The sequence below is a fragment of the Aptenodytes patagonicus genome, chromosome 5 (assembly GCF_965638725.1).
Source record: "Aptenodytes patagonicus chromosome 5, bAptPat1.pri.cur, whole genome shotgun sequence".
Classification (NCBI taxonomy): Eukaryota; Metazoa; Chordata; class Aves; order Sphenisciformes; family Spheniscidae; genus Aptenodytes; species Aptenodytes patagonicus.
Window position 1 is genome coordinate 2,102,708 of NC_134953.1, and position 15,861 is coordinate 2,118,568.

The 15,861-nt window shown below is 44.1% G+C and overlaps 1 protein-coding gene across 10 annotated transcripts in view; it reads left to right on the plus strand.

Moving 5' to 3' along the window:
- GPRIN2 (G protein regulated inducer of neurite outgrowth 2) overlaps window positions 1-15,861 on the plus strand; it is a 41,456-nt gene that overhangs the window by 5,574 nt on the left and 20,021 nt on the right. For 2 of the 10 annotated variants that reach the window (XM_076338323.1, XM_076338324.1), the window contains exons 1-2: window positions 3,224-4,007; window positions 12,917-13,046. Coding sequence is in view for 2 of the 10 variants with exons in the window: in XM_076338321.1 (XP_076194436.1) it covers window positions 2,482-2,594 (113 nt within the window). In the remaining 8 variants the exon portion in view is untranslated. Of the gene's footprint in view, window positions 1-2,458; window positions 2,595-3,223; window positions 4,008-12,916; window positions 13,047-14,382; window positions 14,430-15,861 lie in introns of those variants that run through there. The other 8 variants (XM_076338321.1, XM_076338322.1, XM_076338317.1 and 5 more) reach the window with 7 other exon arrangements.

Below are 15,861 nucleotides of genomic sequence, written 5' to 3' on the forward strand. Positions count from 1 at the left end.
GAGCGTGTCCAGAGAAGGGCAACGAGGCTGGTGAGGGGTCTGGAGAACAAGTCTTATGAGGAGCGGCTGAGGGAACTGGGACTGTTTAGCCTGGTGAAAAGGAGGCTGAGGGGAGACCTCATCACTCTCTACAACCACCTGAAAGGAGGTTGTAGCGAGGTGGGTGTTGGTCTTTTCTCCGAAGTAACAAGCGATAGGACGAGAGGAAACGGCCTCAAGTTGCGCCAGGGGAGGTTTAGATTGGACGTGAGGAAAAATGTCTTTACGGAAAGAGTGGTTAAACATTGGAAGAGGCTGCCCAGGGAAGTGGTGGAGTCCCCATCCCTGGAGGTATTTAAAAGACGTGTAGATGAGGCGCTTAGGGACATGGTTTAGTGGGCATGGGGGTGTTGGGTCGACGGTTGGACTCGATGATCTTAAGGGTCTTTTCCAACCTCAATGATTCTATGATTCTGTGCCTTTGCATAGTGCCATTTAATCTAAAAGCCAGAGAAATGCATAGGAATTAAACCAGTAGGATTCTAATGAAGTATCATCTGTTTCTGTGGAATCTTAGAATTCTTTTAATTGCATTTAAGATGTTCTGCTGTAGATGTAGTGTGGTTAGCTTTTTCTATTAGTTTTTGAGTCCCCCATAAGAAAGAAAGTATGTAGATAATTTTTACTCTAAAAAGAAAAAGCTCCATGTAGTTCAGTTTTGCACTTTTAACATAGTTAGCTATTAAATAAATATTGCGTAGTCAATGCTTTTGCTATTCTCATTTCTACACTGAATTAGTAGCAATATTGAAGTACAGATTTCTTGCTCAGCAGTTTCGCACTTGTCAGGATAATCTCTATAAGCAAGTTTGAGACAACTGAAGGTTTTGAGTTGTGTGATAAGACCAGCAACTGTCTGCTTTCTGTGACAGCGTTCTCGCTTGAGCTCACTTTTATGTCTGTGTGAGGAGTGGTAAAGTTGCTTTAAACATCTGACTGCTTCGCAGAACGCTGCTGAACAGTTAAAACGATCCTAGCCAGATGCACTGTCTCCCGTGCAAGCTGTGCTGCTTGTGTAGAGGGGTGTGAAGCGTGCACGTCTGGGATGCAATAACCATCTGCTGATTCAGCTCTTCTTTCAGTGAGTCAGTGGATAGGATGGGGTGAGCTTGGAGGAGCAGATCTCACCCTCTCCAAGTTCCTGTGGGAGGAATTAGTGGCGAAGTTGCTAAGCAGGGAGCTTTAATTTTGATCCTGTGCTGTACCACAAACTTCCTGTTCTCTAGTCTTTCTGTGCTGAGTTCTAGCACCAGTTGGAAATCAAAATAAATGCAGGATGTGAGGAACACAATTATACCCTCCTTTATCTCTGATTACTAACCTCCTTCCTGGCCCTAATTCTTTACAGGTTCCCTGTTTCATCCCATACATTACCACACTTGAAGGAACTAAAATTAATTAATATAAACCGAACATATAGATGCCGCTTGCCACATGTCTGAACGTGTCTGCTTCCAGCACATAGTGTAGGAGAGCCCAGATGAAGGATGTTTCTCTGCATCCACTGTGTGTCTGATTATGGTCCTGATCGCTTCCAGCCAGAAGCTGGTACGATTTCCTTCATTGTTGTAGAAGCCCGGCTCTAAGTTCAAATACAAGATAATGCTGATCTGCCCACATTCGCATACTGTAACCACTGTTGTATCAGAGAGAATTCTGGAAATGTCCTAAGAGACTGCCTGCCTCAGCTTGGGCATTTTAACAAGTCTGTTCATTTCAAGTATATAGTATTGCCTTAACAAATATATATTCTGCACATTCCAGCCTTGACCGGGATTGATTCACACTCTCTGCTTCTCAGTTGATGCTGTGAATATTTATTCAGTTGTGTTTCTCACCTGCTGGATTTGAAAAATAATTTTGTTTTCTCAGAGAAAGTTCATCTCTGGAACAGCTGAGGGCAAGCTGGGAGTTTAATGTTTTGTGGACCTAGATATTGTGCTATAAATATTCTAAGTTTTTGGTGCATTTTTTTGTAATGTAACGCCTACATTTTTCAGTGTGCATATCTAGGTCTCGCTTCTTACAGTAAAACCTTGGCCTTCAAAAGCCCACATAAAAATTCCATTTGTAACTACAAAATTATATTTACTATACTTCAGGATAATAACCAAGACATCCTAGTTTGGAATACAGAGTAAAGGATGCTGCATTCTCCCCACTTTTTAATGACTTTTGTAGTATTAGCAACAAAAGTAAGGAGTCAGGCCCCCAAGTAGTAATACATATTTCTTAAGTATCTTTTCTGCCATGTTCGGTTTTTCTGACTCTGGTGGCACATTCCTATCATGTTTTTGAAAATGCACATTCTTGTGAAATTGCGTAGCTCATCATCTGGGGAGATACCAAATACTGTAGTTTTTACTGTGTATGTCTGACACCGCTTTGCTTATAGGCGATTTCCTTGCTTTGGTGGTAGGTGGTCTTGTTTTGAACACTGAAATGATGGTACCATTTTTATGGCTGCTCAGGCGGTGGCTTTCTTCTTGCTTCGGCGAAGCTGAAACTGATGCTGAAAAGGCAGACGTGGTCACTGGAAGAGATGTGCAGAAAAGGTAAGCCTGAAATCTGCTGTAATGTTGCTCTTAAACCCTCTGAAAAATAGAAAGAGAAGTTGGAAATGGATTATAGTCTCTTAAGGAATGGATTTAAAAAGTCAGAACGCTCAAGCTAAAGAATATTGTCACAAAACCGTTTTCTAAAATGTGTTAATTTAAAAACAGTGTTGTCACATTGCTCGTGAGACACCAACTTAAGTAACATGTTTGCATCATTTATCACACGATATTCTTATAATTTCTACTAGAGTGGGTGAAATTGAAATGTATTTTTTCAGTGGGATGTCTTTGTGAAATACTTGCTCGGCACCTTTTATACCATTCTGTTTACAATCAAGTTGACTGCGTATTAAGTACTTAATGCTGTTTGTAGGAACACCCCATGGCAGGGGATGGAGAAACACTTAAAGAAGATACAGCTGTAGAATCACAAGCATCAGTAGATCCTTCTGATGATAAGTAACTCTAGCATAATTCAGTTGACAGTTTCCCTCTAAAGTCTAATCCCTGCTGTAATTTATTAGAATCTTAAAGTTACAATAGATCCCTTTCAATGAAAGGATTTTTTTTAAATTTTTTTTTTTTTTTTTTTATTTTAATCCCATTTGGCAGGCCTAGAAAGATCTTTAAATCCAGGCATTTTAAGTGAAATGTATTCAAGTTCTTCTGCCTTCGCACCCACTTCCTTGTATTTGTGAATTTTGACTTTCACATTGGTGGTACCTTCAGCTAAAGTGGCGTCTAGAAAGAGGTAGACTTTTTCCAATTAAAATGCGACTAATTTTATTGAGGCTGGTGAATCAGTCAGGGACATAATAGATTAGGGTCTGCAGGGAGCCTTGATGGGCACCCTAACTACAACAAATAGATTACATCGAGAAGTATAATTGTGAATGGCAGAAATAATGAGTACTTAGAATTTCTATAGTGCCTTTCATTCCCAGGCTCCCGATTTCTGCACCGGCATTAATTACTGGTAGTTAACCATCACAACAGCTTTTTGAAATAATAGTTATTGTTATCCTTATTTTATAGATTGTTTACTAACTGGAGTTCCTCCAGGTTCACACTTGTGTAACTGAGATAAGAATTTCTCCCACAATCTACTGTTGGCCTTGGACTAACATCTAGTTCTTCGCTTCAGCAGGCTACGGATAATTGACTGTTTCAGAAAAGAAAATGTGAAAGAAAGATCTACTCTGTCATAAAATACCATTTGGATTCATTCTGGGAGTCATTTGTTAGTTTCCTTTCAAAAGAAAAGACGGGAATGGGAGAATAAGTGCATCCAGAAGGGAACGAGTCTGCCAGAACTGTTTTCTCTCGGCTTTGCTGTTGACGGTGGTTGCCTTTAAGCGCTCCGAGTGTCTCAGGCTACAAGCCAGAACAGCTCTCCCAGGAAGATTACAGGTATGAAATGGGGATGGAGACAGGGCCCACATGGACAGCAGGAAAAAAAAATCGTCAAAAGCAGCAGTGTTTGGTACCTCTAGAAGGGCCTAGGGAGAAAGACAGCAAAAGAAGAAAAGGAGGGCGGGGAGACAGCATTAACCTAGTTAAAGGGTTTGGATTCCTACTCTGGTATTTCATCTTAGCCCAGTAAAACCCCTGACGCTGCAGCTAACCTCGATGTCTTCAGGGAGAGGCAGGCAGAATGCTTTCTGGACCTGCGCAAACCTTCCACCTGAGCGTATCTGTCCCATCAGTTTCCTTCTGACACAGAGCTGGTCGAGGGAGCCTTGGGCACATGAAAAACTGCTGCAGCTTGCACAGAGCGTGCTGTGCAGGACAGACTTTTTCCGCACTTTGATACTCACCTTTTGCTAGGTAATTGAAGTCCCTGACAGACATGAACACACAATGCGTTTGCTTTCTCTTTAGGGCCTTCTTACAGATCTTTTCAGCAGTGTTATAGTACACCTACTGATACGAAAGTATACATAGGTAAAGTCTGCGTATCAGCACTTCTGCAGAACTCAAAGGTTCTCCTTTTTTTTTTTTTTACCTTTTCCTCTTGCTTCTAGTATGCTTTAACTGTTGATGTTGCCTAATAATAAAATTTACGCAAGCTGTAGCACCACCTCCTGTCCAAAGTTGGGCTTTGGTGTGAATCAATAGAGCAAACCAAAAAGTTCTCTTAGAGGTGACTTTTTTTTTTTTTGCTGTACGGAACAGAATGTAGAAAATGTGAACTTTATTCCTTTCAATTGACTTTTTCCTTCCTGTGTTTTACAATAGGAATTTCAGAAATACCAAGTCTGCTTTTACTGGAACATGTTCTCATGGTTGTGGGGGTTTTTTTGCTAGTGTAAATTGCATTAAGAAAACCAGCAGCTGTTGCTGTTTTAAGAAAAAACAGTACAAAATGTTCCTTTAAAATGACTTTTATTAATAAGCTCCAAGTTCACAGATGATGTGCACAAGGCCTGTAGAGATTTTTGCAGAGAAAACTACTTGCGAAGCTCTGGCTTGCATGGCTTTAAAGCTTTTTGGGGGCAATATCTGGCTTTTTGTTCTGGTTTTGTACACCACCTAGCCTTGGTAATAGTAATCTAAACTTCGTAACTTTGACAAGGCCTTGCAAGATTACTTATGCACACATGCAAAATAAACTGTTCACACAGCTGTAGCGATGAACAACAAATGTTGCTCTAAGGCAAGACTAACTTTTATTTGAGGCAATATTTCCTAACTCTCAGTCCCTCTGGAACAGATAATGGCTTTAGGCCAGACATAATGTCAGTAAGGTATGAGTACTCTCAGACAAATGGGGAGGGATTGCTGAGCAGGCAGATGAATCTGTAGACAGGAATGCATCTTAAGATTTGGGTGAGGTGCAGGAAAGCACAAAATCATATGTATGGCACAGCAATTACACCGTATGTGATATAGCCCTGATTGGTACAGCCTTACGGGACGCAAACTTTTAACTGAGAGCAAAATCTGATGTTTTTGGGAGCCTATGCAACTGAAAGCTGAAGATCTGTTTGCTTTAACTTGCGGTCATTTCTGCAGGCACGTACACCTCAAACCGCTGCATGTATAGCAACAACAGATTTACAGGTGTCATCCCATGCATTTTTGTGTGTTTAAAAAAAAAAAAAAAAATTAAAAAAATGGTGCCCAAAAGCCTGGGCAAGACTGCAGTGAGATCTTGAGGGTCAAGGATGTAAGAAAAATAATCAAAAGAATCCTGAGTGTGGGGAAAAGGAATGAACTTTCCGTGTAACGAAGTCCTTATTCCGCCTGCGTGGGTGAGGCTTCCTCTCTGCGGAGCGGCCGGCAGGCTGCAGGGCTCCGCTGGCTTCCCCGTGTGCAGTGCCGCGCGAAGGGCCTGACTGATGCTCCCCGGACCCGGCTTCTGTCCCTGCTGGAGCGAACGGTTCGGTGTGGTCACAGGTCGGTCAGGAGACCGGTCTAATGTGTGAAGGGACCTGGTAGAAAAAGGCACCGAGCCTGTTCCTGTACTGCTTTTGCAACACATCGTAAGGAATACCTGATCCATGCACAGAATGTTTGTCTAGTACTGATAGTGTCTGGTATGCATCAAAAATACATAATGACCTCTCCTAAATACACCTAATGCAATGCGATTTGGCTCCAAATACATGTAATTCCAAGCGGTATCGATCGGTTTTGGCCTGTGCATGAATCCTTAATACACAGGGTTAGAAATTAAATCGGGATGTGTGTAGATAACAAGCATCACATGGGCAACGTCGCAGCAGCTTTGTGAACTATTCAATTGGCAGCAAAAAAAACAAAACAAAAAAACCCCCAAAACCCAAAAAGGCTTCATCTTAACTCAAATCCTTTCACAAATCCTAGAGCCTAGCCAGGAAGGACTGAAATAAGCTGATATGGGCACGTTTCACGTAGTAATCGGTAGAACTACGACTGCCGCAGCAAGAATGCTGTGCACACTGTTCCTGTTGTTAGCTCGTCACTTAACATATAGGTGAAAATGTTCTAGGAAACACAAGAAATACAAGAAGGATGAAAGTAAATCTTTCGAGCTAAGAAGAATCGGTGTCATTCCCACAGATGCCATTGCCTTGCTTTACTCAGAAAGGTAATGTCTGAATGCTAGAAAGCAGTATTTTTTCCCTAGGAGCTAAGTAAACGATTTCTGTCCCTTTCCCAGCCTGGGGCTCAAATGGTGCATTCTGTGGTTGGAAACGCTAACCTGAAGGACACCTGCCGACCATTAGCCATTACTATATAACTTTGGTTGTATGTATGGAGAAGTACACGGGTTCTTAGGACTTTAGCTGGTACCTTTTTTTCCCCCCACCAACGTAATTTTTTCCTCAAAGAGAATGAACGAGATCTCTGACAATCTATTTGTTTATTTGGCAACCAGGGGCTGAAGGATGGGAGAGAGTTAAAAAAGGAGATTTTTCTTTAGATTCCCAAGACCTGTCAGTCAGTATGGCCATGAGCAAAGGTTACATAAACAAATAGATTAGAACAAGATTTAGTTGCATAAACACTGTTACTGCATTTCAACCTGTCACAGAGTCAACCCTGCAGATTACTGCAGGCAGAGCTAGCCTGGGGCTTACAGTCCGTCTCGCTGGACTGCCTCTGGTACTGGATCCACTTGAAATAGCATTATTCCCTTGCTGTGGGGCCGCTCTGAAATCTGTGTGTACTACTTCATAGGTCTTATTTGCGCAAGCCTGATTTAAGATACAGTGCTGTTGCTCTCAGCTTGTGTCTAATTTGGAATGTCACCCTGGTATATTGGTTGCATAATAATTTTGTCTCTGTTTCATTTAACCAAGGGTCATGCCTCTTATGAGGGTGGTCCGATACAGGCAGCTGCAGGGACTAGATCCAAATCCTCCTCAAATTCCCCCAACTTTCCTGAAGCCTCTGTCGTCCATCTCTCTTCCTTCCACCATACTCTCTCCCCAGCATATCCCGGACGAGCCTCTCGGCTCATCTGAGAGAAGTCAGGGAGACCAGTATAGGAAGGCTCTGCTGCGTGGGGCAGGAATGGGGATGGGTATGCTGCCCAGGCGTATTGTCCAGGGAAAGGGAGGCTGGATTAGGAGTGTTGAGTGGGCTGGGGTCAATCCACAGGCCCTGGGGCCACAGACAACTACATGATGACGACTGTGGTCTAAATTGTTTGGGAATATTCCAGGTCATATGGGAAAACAAAGCCTTTCTGGGAGCTGCAGAGCTATGTTTTTTCAAAGTGCATCAGGGTCAGAAATTACGCTCCCAGGCTGCAGTACTTTCCTCTGGTACAGTGTTTTCCTTGATGCTTTCCCCAGCATCTCACTGATACCATTTCCTCATTTTACATTTGGGAATTGAGGCATCAAGGTTCAAGTCTTTATTTAAGTGCTTGAATCCCATGAAGTAGAGCTAACTGTCTCTACAGCAGGCTTTGTTCATAGCACTGAGCCCTGGGCACCAGCTAAGATCTAGAAAAGACTCCAATACTTTTGTTTCTATTTGTCGTCCAAAGACTGAATAATTTTTTTGAATCACACCATTTGCAAAAGTAAACTAAAGAGGTCGAGTATACACACAAAAGTGTTTTTGAAAAGGGTTCAGATCCAAATTTGCAAACGTGTCTTGGTGGACAAGTCACGCAGGACAGAATTATTGGTGACTTCTCAAAGTGTGATGTTTTGTACCCTTTTTTTTCTGGGAGCAGGCCCTGGGAGCCCTGCTGGCTTATGTGGTGCTGGCTTGCCTCCTTTCCAGTTGAGAGCAACAGAACAGATGGAAGACTGGCAATGAAACGCAGAGCGAAGCTAAACGTGATTAAATTCGCAAAAAAGGCCAAAGCCCTTATTGCATGAAAGGCGGCTTACAGCTACCCCAAAACTGGCTTGAAGGGTTATTTTCAGTGGAATTATTTATTGCTTTTTGCTACTGGATATTAAGCAACTGTAGAGGACAGGGGAGACATTCTGGTGGTTGTGCATGGGAGGAAAGGAGATCTGGGAAAATGAGAAGCGAGAGCAGAGTGCCCATGTGATAGTCCCTTGATTTAAGATGAGATTTAAGGCTTCACGTCATGAAGTCTTTGGTTTATAACAAAACACGCTTAAAAGACGGATCTTGTTTGCGTTCTCCATAATCAGCTGTTGTTCTATTCATTTGACAACCAAACAAAAAAACAGTGCTGCGTAGAGATTTGCTAAGTCTTTGAAATATATGAGATTGCTTACATCAGCAGGCTGCCTTGCAAACTGCCAAGGCAAAATAAAGGCAAAAGAACTGGTCTGCTTTGTTGAGAAAGCTGCTCTTAAATCCAAGATGAAAAAGAAAGGAGGTGACAGGGCACAAAACCACCAGTTTTCACAGTACTAAAAAGCCCGACAGCTTTCAAAAAGATTAATCCCGCAAAGAGTACTACACCTATGTTGCTCCTTGAAAAAAGTCATGTCAGTAGTGTTACAGCGTTATTCCCAAGAAAGATGAATGTCGATGACCTGGCAGACTTCATAATGACTTTATGAAACCAACAGATGAGAGAAACCCACACAAATCATCTTCCTTTTCACAGAAGAATAAAATTGCAGAACAGAGGCTTATTCAAAGACCATACTTGCTGCAATTGGGCTGTCTAACGAGCAGTCATCTTCTCCCAGGCAGAAGCAGCAGAAGTCATCATGCTGCTCGCTAGAGATGAACACTCTAAATGTGTCTGACAGCTCTTCTTTTCTAGAAATAGATACACAGCCTCCCCAACCTGGCATATCCTTAATCAGATGTATAAAAATGGCTTTTTTCTATTGATCAATCTATCTCTAATGTATAACGGCAGAGTCCTTAAAGGGTAAGGCTGTTGGTGCTTTTTAAGTGGCTTTTTATTAGGCTATCATATGCATTGTAGTGCAACTCGGGCAATAAGGATCTCTAGGGGAAGGGTTCAGCCTCAGTTGTTGTAACACAGAATGCTCATTGGATTAAATGAATAAACCACCCTTAGAACAGAGGCTCCAGTCTCCTGTCCCCGTATTGGCTAATCCCTAGAAAAGATTGCCACGTTCATTCTCACTTTTTCCCTAATTCTCGGTGGATCTTGAAGTTGTTAATGCCAAGTGTTGCCTTATGCAGGCTAAAAGTATTCATGCACGCTAGCCCAAGCAGATTGTTCTACAGCAGTCAAGGCCAGCCCGGGTCGGTGTGGTTTTACACCCCCCCACACCCCCCCCCATGTATCACACTCTGCCTTAGCGCTAGTGCTCATCTAACCCTGCCGTGTAAGGTTTTCGCTGTGGGGTCTGATGAGTGCCAGGAGTGGTAGGAGGAGGGGAAGGAATGCAGAAATAACACAGACTGGTTTACGCTTTGGGGAGATGACGACAGAGGTAGGTCGTGATTCTGAGGGGGTTTTGGACATAGGCACCTAAACACTACTTTCTGGGTCTAGTTCTTAGTCAGTCAGTACCGGGAAGTCTGAGAATTTGAGAAGAGCTCATTTTCTTAGATAATTCCTGTACATGGGAAGATGGTCTAGAGTTGCAGATACTTTTAGCAAGTTAAGCATTTATATGTAAATGGCATTGCTTTCTTAAGTAGAACATTAATGTGATCAGATGGATTCTAGCTGTAAATTATCTTTGAATTACAACTGTTGCATGTTTATCAAAAATTTTAATTTGAGGCTTTTGTGATATCGCTTATCTGACAGAATTGCTTTCTTTTTAAAATGCTATGTTAGAAATAATTGTGCTTCTCATGTCAAATGGAAGGTGATGGTCAGTTTTGTGTTTTCAAACAGTCTCAGGTGCATTTCACTTGCCTCAAGCGTGTGTGAAAACACTTGCTATGCTAGCTCCTATACTGGACCGACGGGAATTATTTTGGGTATCCGAGCATAAGCAAAACCTGAACACCTGGCACTGCATACCGAATGCCAATTTCAGTAAGGGGCTAGCAGTATCTGGAGCGGAGAGCTTCTGACTGGTTATAGGCATAGTAAAAGTTAAGCTTGGCTATGGTGCGTTAGTTATTATCTTGAAGGCGCTCTCAGACCGTGCTCTTCAGAAACGCTCAAAAATACTTTACAATGGAGATATCCCAGACCTGATCCAAACTGACTGTGGCAGATGACATTCAGGCAAATGAGCAGTGTTACCCACAAGACAGCGAACCGTTCCTGGAGGGCTGCGTTATTGTTGTAGACTAGAACATATTCCAGAAATGCATTAAGCTAAAATCGGCTGGGTTGCAGGTGCAGTTTCACTGGCTTAAGTGGCTTTGAATCAATAGACAGCAAATATCAGCCTTCCAGGCTTTGCACGCAGAGCCCCCGGACAGAGGTACGTGAACAAATTGCAAGCAGCGTTTTTGTGAGTCAGCTCAGAAAGGCGCTTCCAGCCCGGGCGCTCTCCCACCGGGGCCACTTGAACCTGCCCCCTCACAGAGCAGCTCTGCCAGCAGCAGAGCTCGGGAGGTCCAAGGCTGACGGAGGAGTTCAGCAACCGCAGCCCGGGCAGGTCCAAATCGCCCCACCTGGCATGAAAAAGTTACTGCAAATGACAGCAGTCCCGGCAGTGTGAGAAAAGGCTGTAGGGTTATAAATGGGAAGGGGTGAGAGGAGGGCTTCGGTACAAGTTTTTAGGTCTCGTATGGAGGAGCCAAGAGATCAGGATGGTTTTCCCACCCTGTACCCTCTTCTGAAGAGGGGTAGCTGGCCAAAGGGTGGTTAGTGAATTTTTAGGTTAGACAAAGGGCTTCTGGGCTAGGACTGGGCTGCTTCTGTCTGGAATGGGGAAGCCCCGATTGCCTGGATGGAGGCTGGGGTGACAAAAACTGGCCTGGGGGTCTGACAGCTCTGCCCGGTGGTGCCCTTCTTCAGCAGGCAAGCAGAGCTAACTGCCTTTCCTCACGTGAGGTGACTCAAAGTCATGGGGCTGGCGGCTTGCTTTCTTCTGATCTTCAAGCACCCAAATCAGTAAATAGTAATTTTGAAAGCTCTTTTCCATGGCTGGGCGTAGGACTTTAATTTCATGAAATTAAACACATTCTCACATGTTTAAACCCTGGGTGGAGTTGTCAGGGAAACATGAATGCTAGTCAGGCTGGGCAACAGGGGCAGAACGGTTCTGCAAAAATCCTGTTTCCCTCCTTCCCAAAAGAACTTCATCAACGTTGTCTGGATTTAGCCTGATGTATCTGCAGGCTATTGACTTCTCAGTTTCCTTTAGCTGTCAACTTTGTTAAAGAAAAATACAGAATAAATTCTCCAAATTTGAATTTGAGACATCTTTACACCTTTTCTCATTAATTGTAAAATGAAGAAGCTGTATGCCAATCGCATCGTTATGGATGCCCAGATGTGTAACCAGTTGAGGTAAAAGTTGGTCACCCGTATCTTTCAGTAAGCGCATTTTGATGCTTTTAATGAAAGTAGTCAACGTTGCTGGACATACCAAATCCAGGACAAGAGAGCTATGCTACTTCCTCCTGTAGAGGGTTTAAAGAAAAAGAGAAATGCAGTATTATCCTCACATTGTATCCTTTGTATGTTCTTGGCACATCATTTGCGCAAATTGGGACAAGTTTGGAAGATGCATTTGGCTGGAAGGGTCATACACTGAGTCGTTCCACAGCTGGCCACTGGCACCCATGGAACAATGTTGGAATAGCTACGAGCGCCAGGGCTGTGTCTTAGCATGTCAGCCAAAGGTCTTTTGCTGGAATAAGAAAGGAAGCAAAATGCTGTAGAGTCGTCCTCTCCCTGCAGAACCATTGCAGTCCTATACAGCTGGGGGACGAGTCGCCTGGGCATGATCCTGGGCCACCAGGAACGCTCTGGTAAGGGACGGGTTCAAGGAACTTCTGTTTCCAGCCTTGCAGGAAGGATGCACGAGGTCAGCACAAACAGCTGACTTCAAGTGCCTACTCTGCTTCATCGCTGTAAAAAACACGGCAAGTAAAATAAAGCAGCCGGAAAGCTGCTGCTGACCCGTGCATGGCTGTTAACCCCTGAAATGCTTCCTGACCTGTAGCCTGAGGCAGTAATCGCTCAGTGAGTGCGTGGGGGTGGGCGTCTTAGGAACGAAGCCTGGAAGCACATAGAAAATGACTGGTTTTCCAGCCCATTTTGAAGACTCAGGGAGCAATTTTGTGTTCCTAAAAGCATCGGGAAGGGGGGTCTTGGTCCCCCTCTCCCAGCTGAGCTAGGCATGATGGGAGGGTACTGGGTGAAGACTGAAGAACAAAGTGAGAATGTGCTGTAAGTGTTTTACAGGAAAGGTATTAACTCCTTCCTGAACAGAAAGAAAGAGGACTTGAAAGGGTTCTTTTCTGATGTTTTGGCATCCTTCTCCTTGCCCCACCAGAGATCCAACCAGCCTGCCTCGTGTGAAGCTTTAAATGGAGGGAAATAGGCCAGAAAGAAATAAAAGTGGCTTGCAATGCGGAGACCAGGAGTGGTGCTTGGGAAAGGACCGAGTGTAGCAGCTGATAAAGGTGAGTGAAAGAGGAGATTCTTTACAGAAACGGGCCACCATGGATGGGGACAAGACTCCGCTGACCATATCTGCCCTTGACATTCCCCAGTGCACCACGGGTCACACCCGGCAGCTTGGAGGGACCTGGATGCCTGTGTCCTCGAGGCAGGGTTTCCCTGCCGGGGGAGGATGGGACAGGGGATGCTCAACAGCAGCACCCTCGGGACCCTGCCAGTGCCCTCGGGTGAGCCCCTGTGTCAGGCCGAGTGCGAGGGCATGGTGCTGCCTTCACGCTTGCCTGCAGCGAGGGCCAGACTGGCCGCAGCCTCCTGCAGGTTGGGGATCCCCCCGTGGGGCGCAGCAGCACCGTGGTGCAGGTGGCCGTACGTAGGTGGGCAGCCGTGAGCCCAGAAGTGCCCGTGCCAGGCGCGGGAGGGAGGCCGTGGCCGGGGGTGTAGCTGCCAGGGCGTGGGACTCGTGGGAGGGCAACCGAGGCCACAGCTGCGAGCACCCTGATGCGTGTGCTGATAACGTGCTTTTTTAAGTCACTTTGGTTCAACTAAGATTTGTTTTAGTAAGCGGAAGCAGGTTCTGGAAAATGACTTGCAATAGAAAATTTGTTCTAAAGTGTGTCCTGTCCATGACAAACTAGATAACTATCTGTAGCACGCTGCTTTTTTCATTTCTCCCTACTCAGCACAAGCAATCTCACTCTTTTGAATCCATTGGGACGTCCTTGTTCCCAGTCCATGCCTATACGACTGATGCATTCTGGGTTTTGGGGGGTTTTGGGTTTTTTTTTTTCCAATAGCTCCGGGTTACCAGCAGCAGTGGGTGTTTCCTACTGGTGATTTCACATTTACACGAGGGTAGAAATTGAACGCATCTAGGGTGGCTTGGCCCAGGCGCCAGTTCCCTTCTATACCTTTTACAATTTTCCTTTTTCCCTTATCATTTCTATTCCTCCCCCTCTGCTCCTCCTCTTCCTGCCCCTCTTTGCCTCCCCTCCCTGTGCTTCGCTGGCGGCATTGCCAGCTCTGCACAGGCCCAGTTTTTCTAATCAGATGAAGCCGCAGGATTATCTCTCTCCCTCCCTCCTAGGCTCCATTTTATTCCCTCTCCAGCCAAGGGGGGAGGCAGGAAGGAGCGTCACGTCTAGACAGAGGAAACCCCATCTCCCAGTCTCCTGCCTTTGATGCTCTCTAACAATCCCTCCTCCTTCCCCTCATCGTATGCTCACCTTAGTGTCAACAGCATCAGGCGGATCAAGGAGCCCAGTTTCTAAAGGAAATCTGAACTCTTTTGGCTTTCGTGCTCCCCAGATTTCTGAGCATCTATTTTAAATGCCCTCCGAGTAACTTGGACGGGGAAGCTGGATGTGCAGTCTCTGAGTAGGGGGAAGGTAAGGACCACGGAAGTCATGTATTGCCCGTTCTCTCGTCTCCTGTAAGGACACCGAGTCCTCTCCCTTTTGCCAGCAGGTCTTTGAGAGTAACAAAGCAGATGAGGGGAAGGGAGAGGAGCTGCACAGAGACGGACCCAGGCTCTGTAAGTGCTGCGTTGGCAGCAGGGGGCTGATAGCTGGGCTGAAAAGCCCAGGAAATTGTAGTTTTCTCTTTTACTAAAATGATGGGAACTATGGCTCTGAGCTTTAATTGAATTTAATGTAGTTCTGCAGAAGGTGGGGGTTTTGTGCTGGTGTCTTTTACTTAGATGTATGTATTTGTCTTTTAGCAAGCGTTTCTAGAATATACCTGTCACTGTTTCCTTGGGGGAGAAGAACCCTCATAATCCCGTTCATCTTATTCCTCTGCACATCTGCAAGTTTACGAAGATGCTTGTTGATTATCTTTTGTGTGTCTGCTGCGTTTTTGATACTAAAAAAAAGAATAAATTGTATTGCTTTAAATTGTTATTTTTTTAGTACTAATCTGCCAGAGAATGGTTTCCCTTGTTTTTTCCACCATGTGTACCACATGTTTTTTAAATTCCTAAGAAGTTAATATCCAACACTAGAGAAAACCTGAGGAATGCTTTCAGTGCCTTCTGCGTATCAGCTTTGTTTTACACTCTTCTTTCCCAGCTAAATGATCAATCACTATTTCGAATGACTGATAAAATTTTCTCTTAAACCGAAACGTGTCTTTTCGAAAGTCAAAGATTTGATTTGGTTTGGCTTTTTATTGTCACTAGAGTAAATGTCTTAAATCAGAAGCCATAGTAGAAGAGTGTTTTGTGCGTATGTTCTAGTTTATAACCTCCTATGATTAAAAGTAAGAATTTGTGCTGATGCACTTCTGGATTTTAGGGAAGAGGTTTAAGAGGGAGGGGGAGAGCAAGCAGTAATTTCTGTTCAGAGAACTCTAAGCATGAAAGGTGACTGAAAACATAACCATTGGATAAATATATTTTGTAAGATGTTGATCTTGTGCATAAATAAGATGGACCATATAAAGATCAAAACCTACCTCTTTTCCAGTGACTCATGCTTCAAAGTAATCACCTGATACAAAAATATCGGTGATTTCCTTGCACCAAGACATTGATTAAAGCTTGCAAATAGTTGTTTGCATGTTTAAGGTTAAGCATATGTCTGAATGTTTGCAGGACCTAGATTGCAGTAAGATCCGAGTTCAAAGACCTCTGCACGGAGTCTTTGTGTGAAAGAATTAGGTTTGGGGAAGGTTTCATTTATGAGGGTGGATTAGATGAGGGCTTCGTGTTTTCATGTCGTGGCTCAGTTACCCTGTAAAACGCTCTTCTCTGATCACAGGGTTTTGTTGATTTTTACCATCCAGACATTTTATCTTAACTGTACTCTAGAGAGAGCTGCA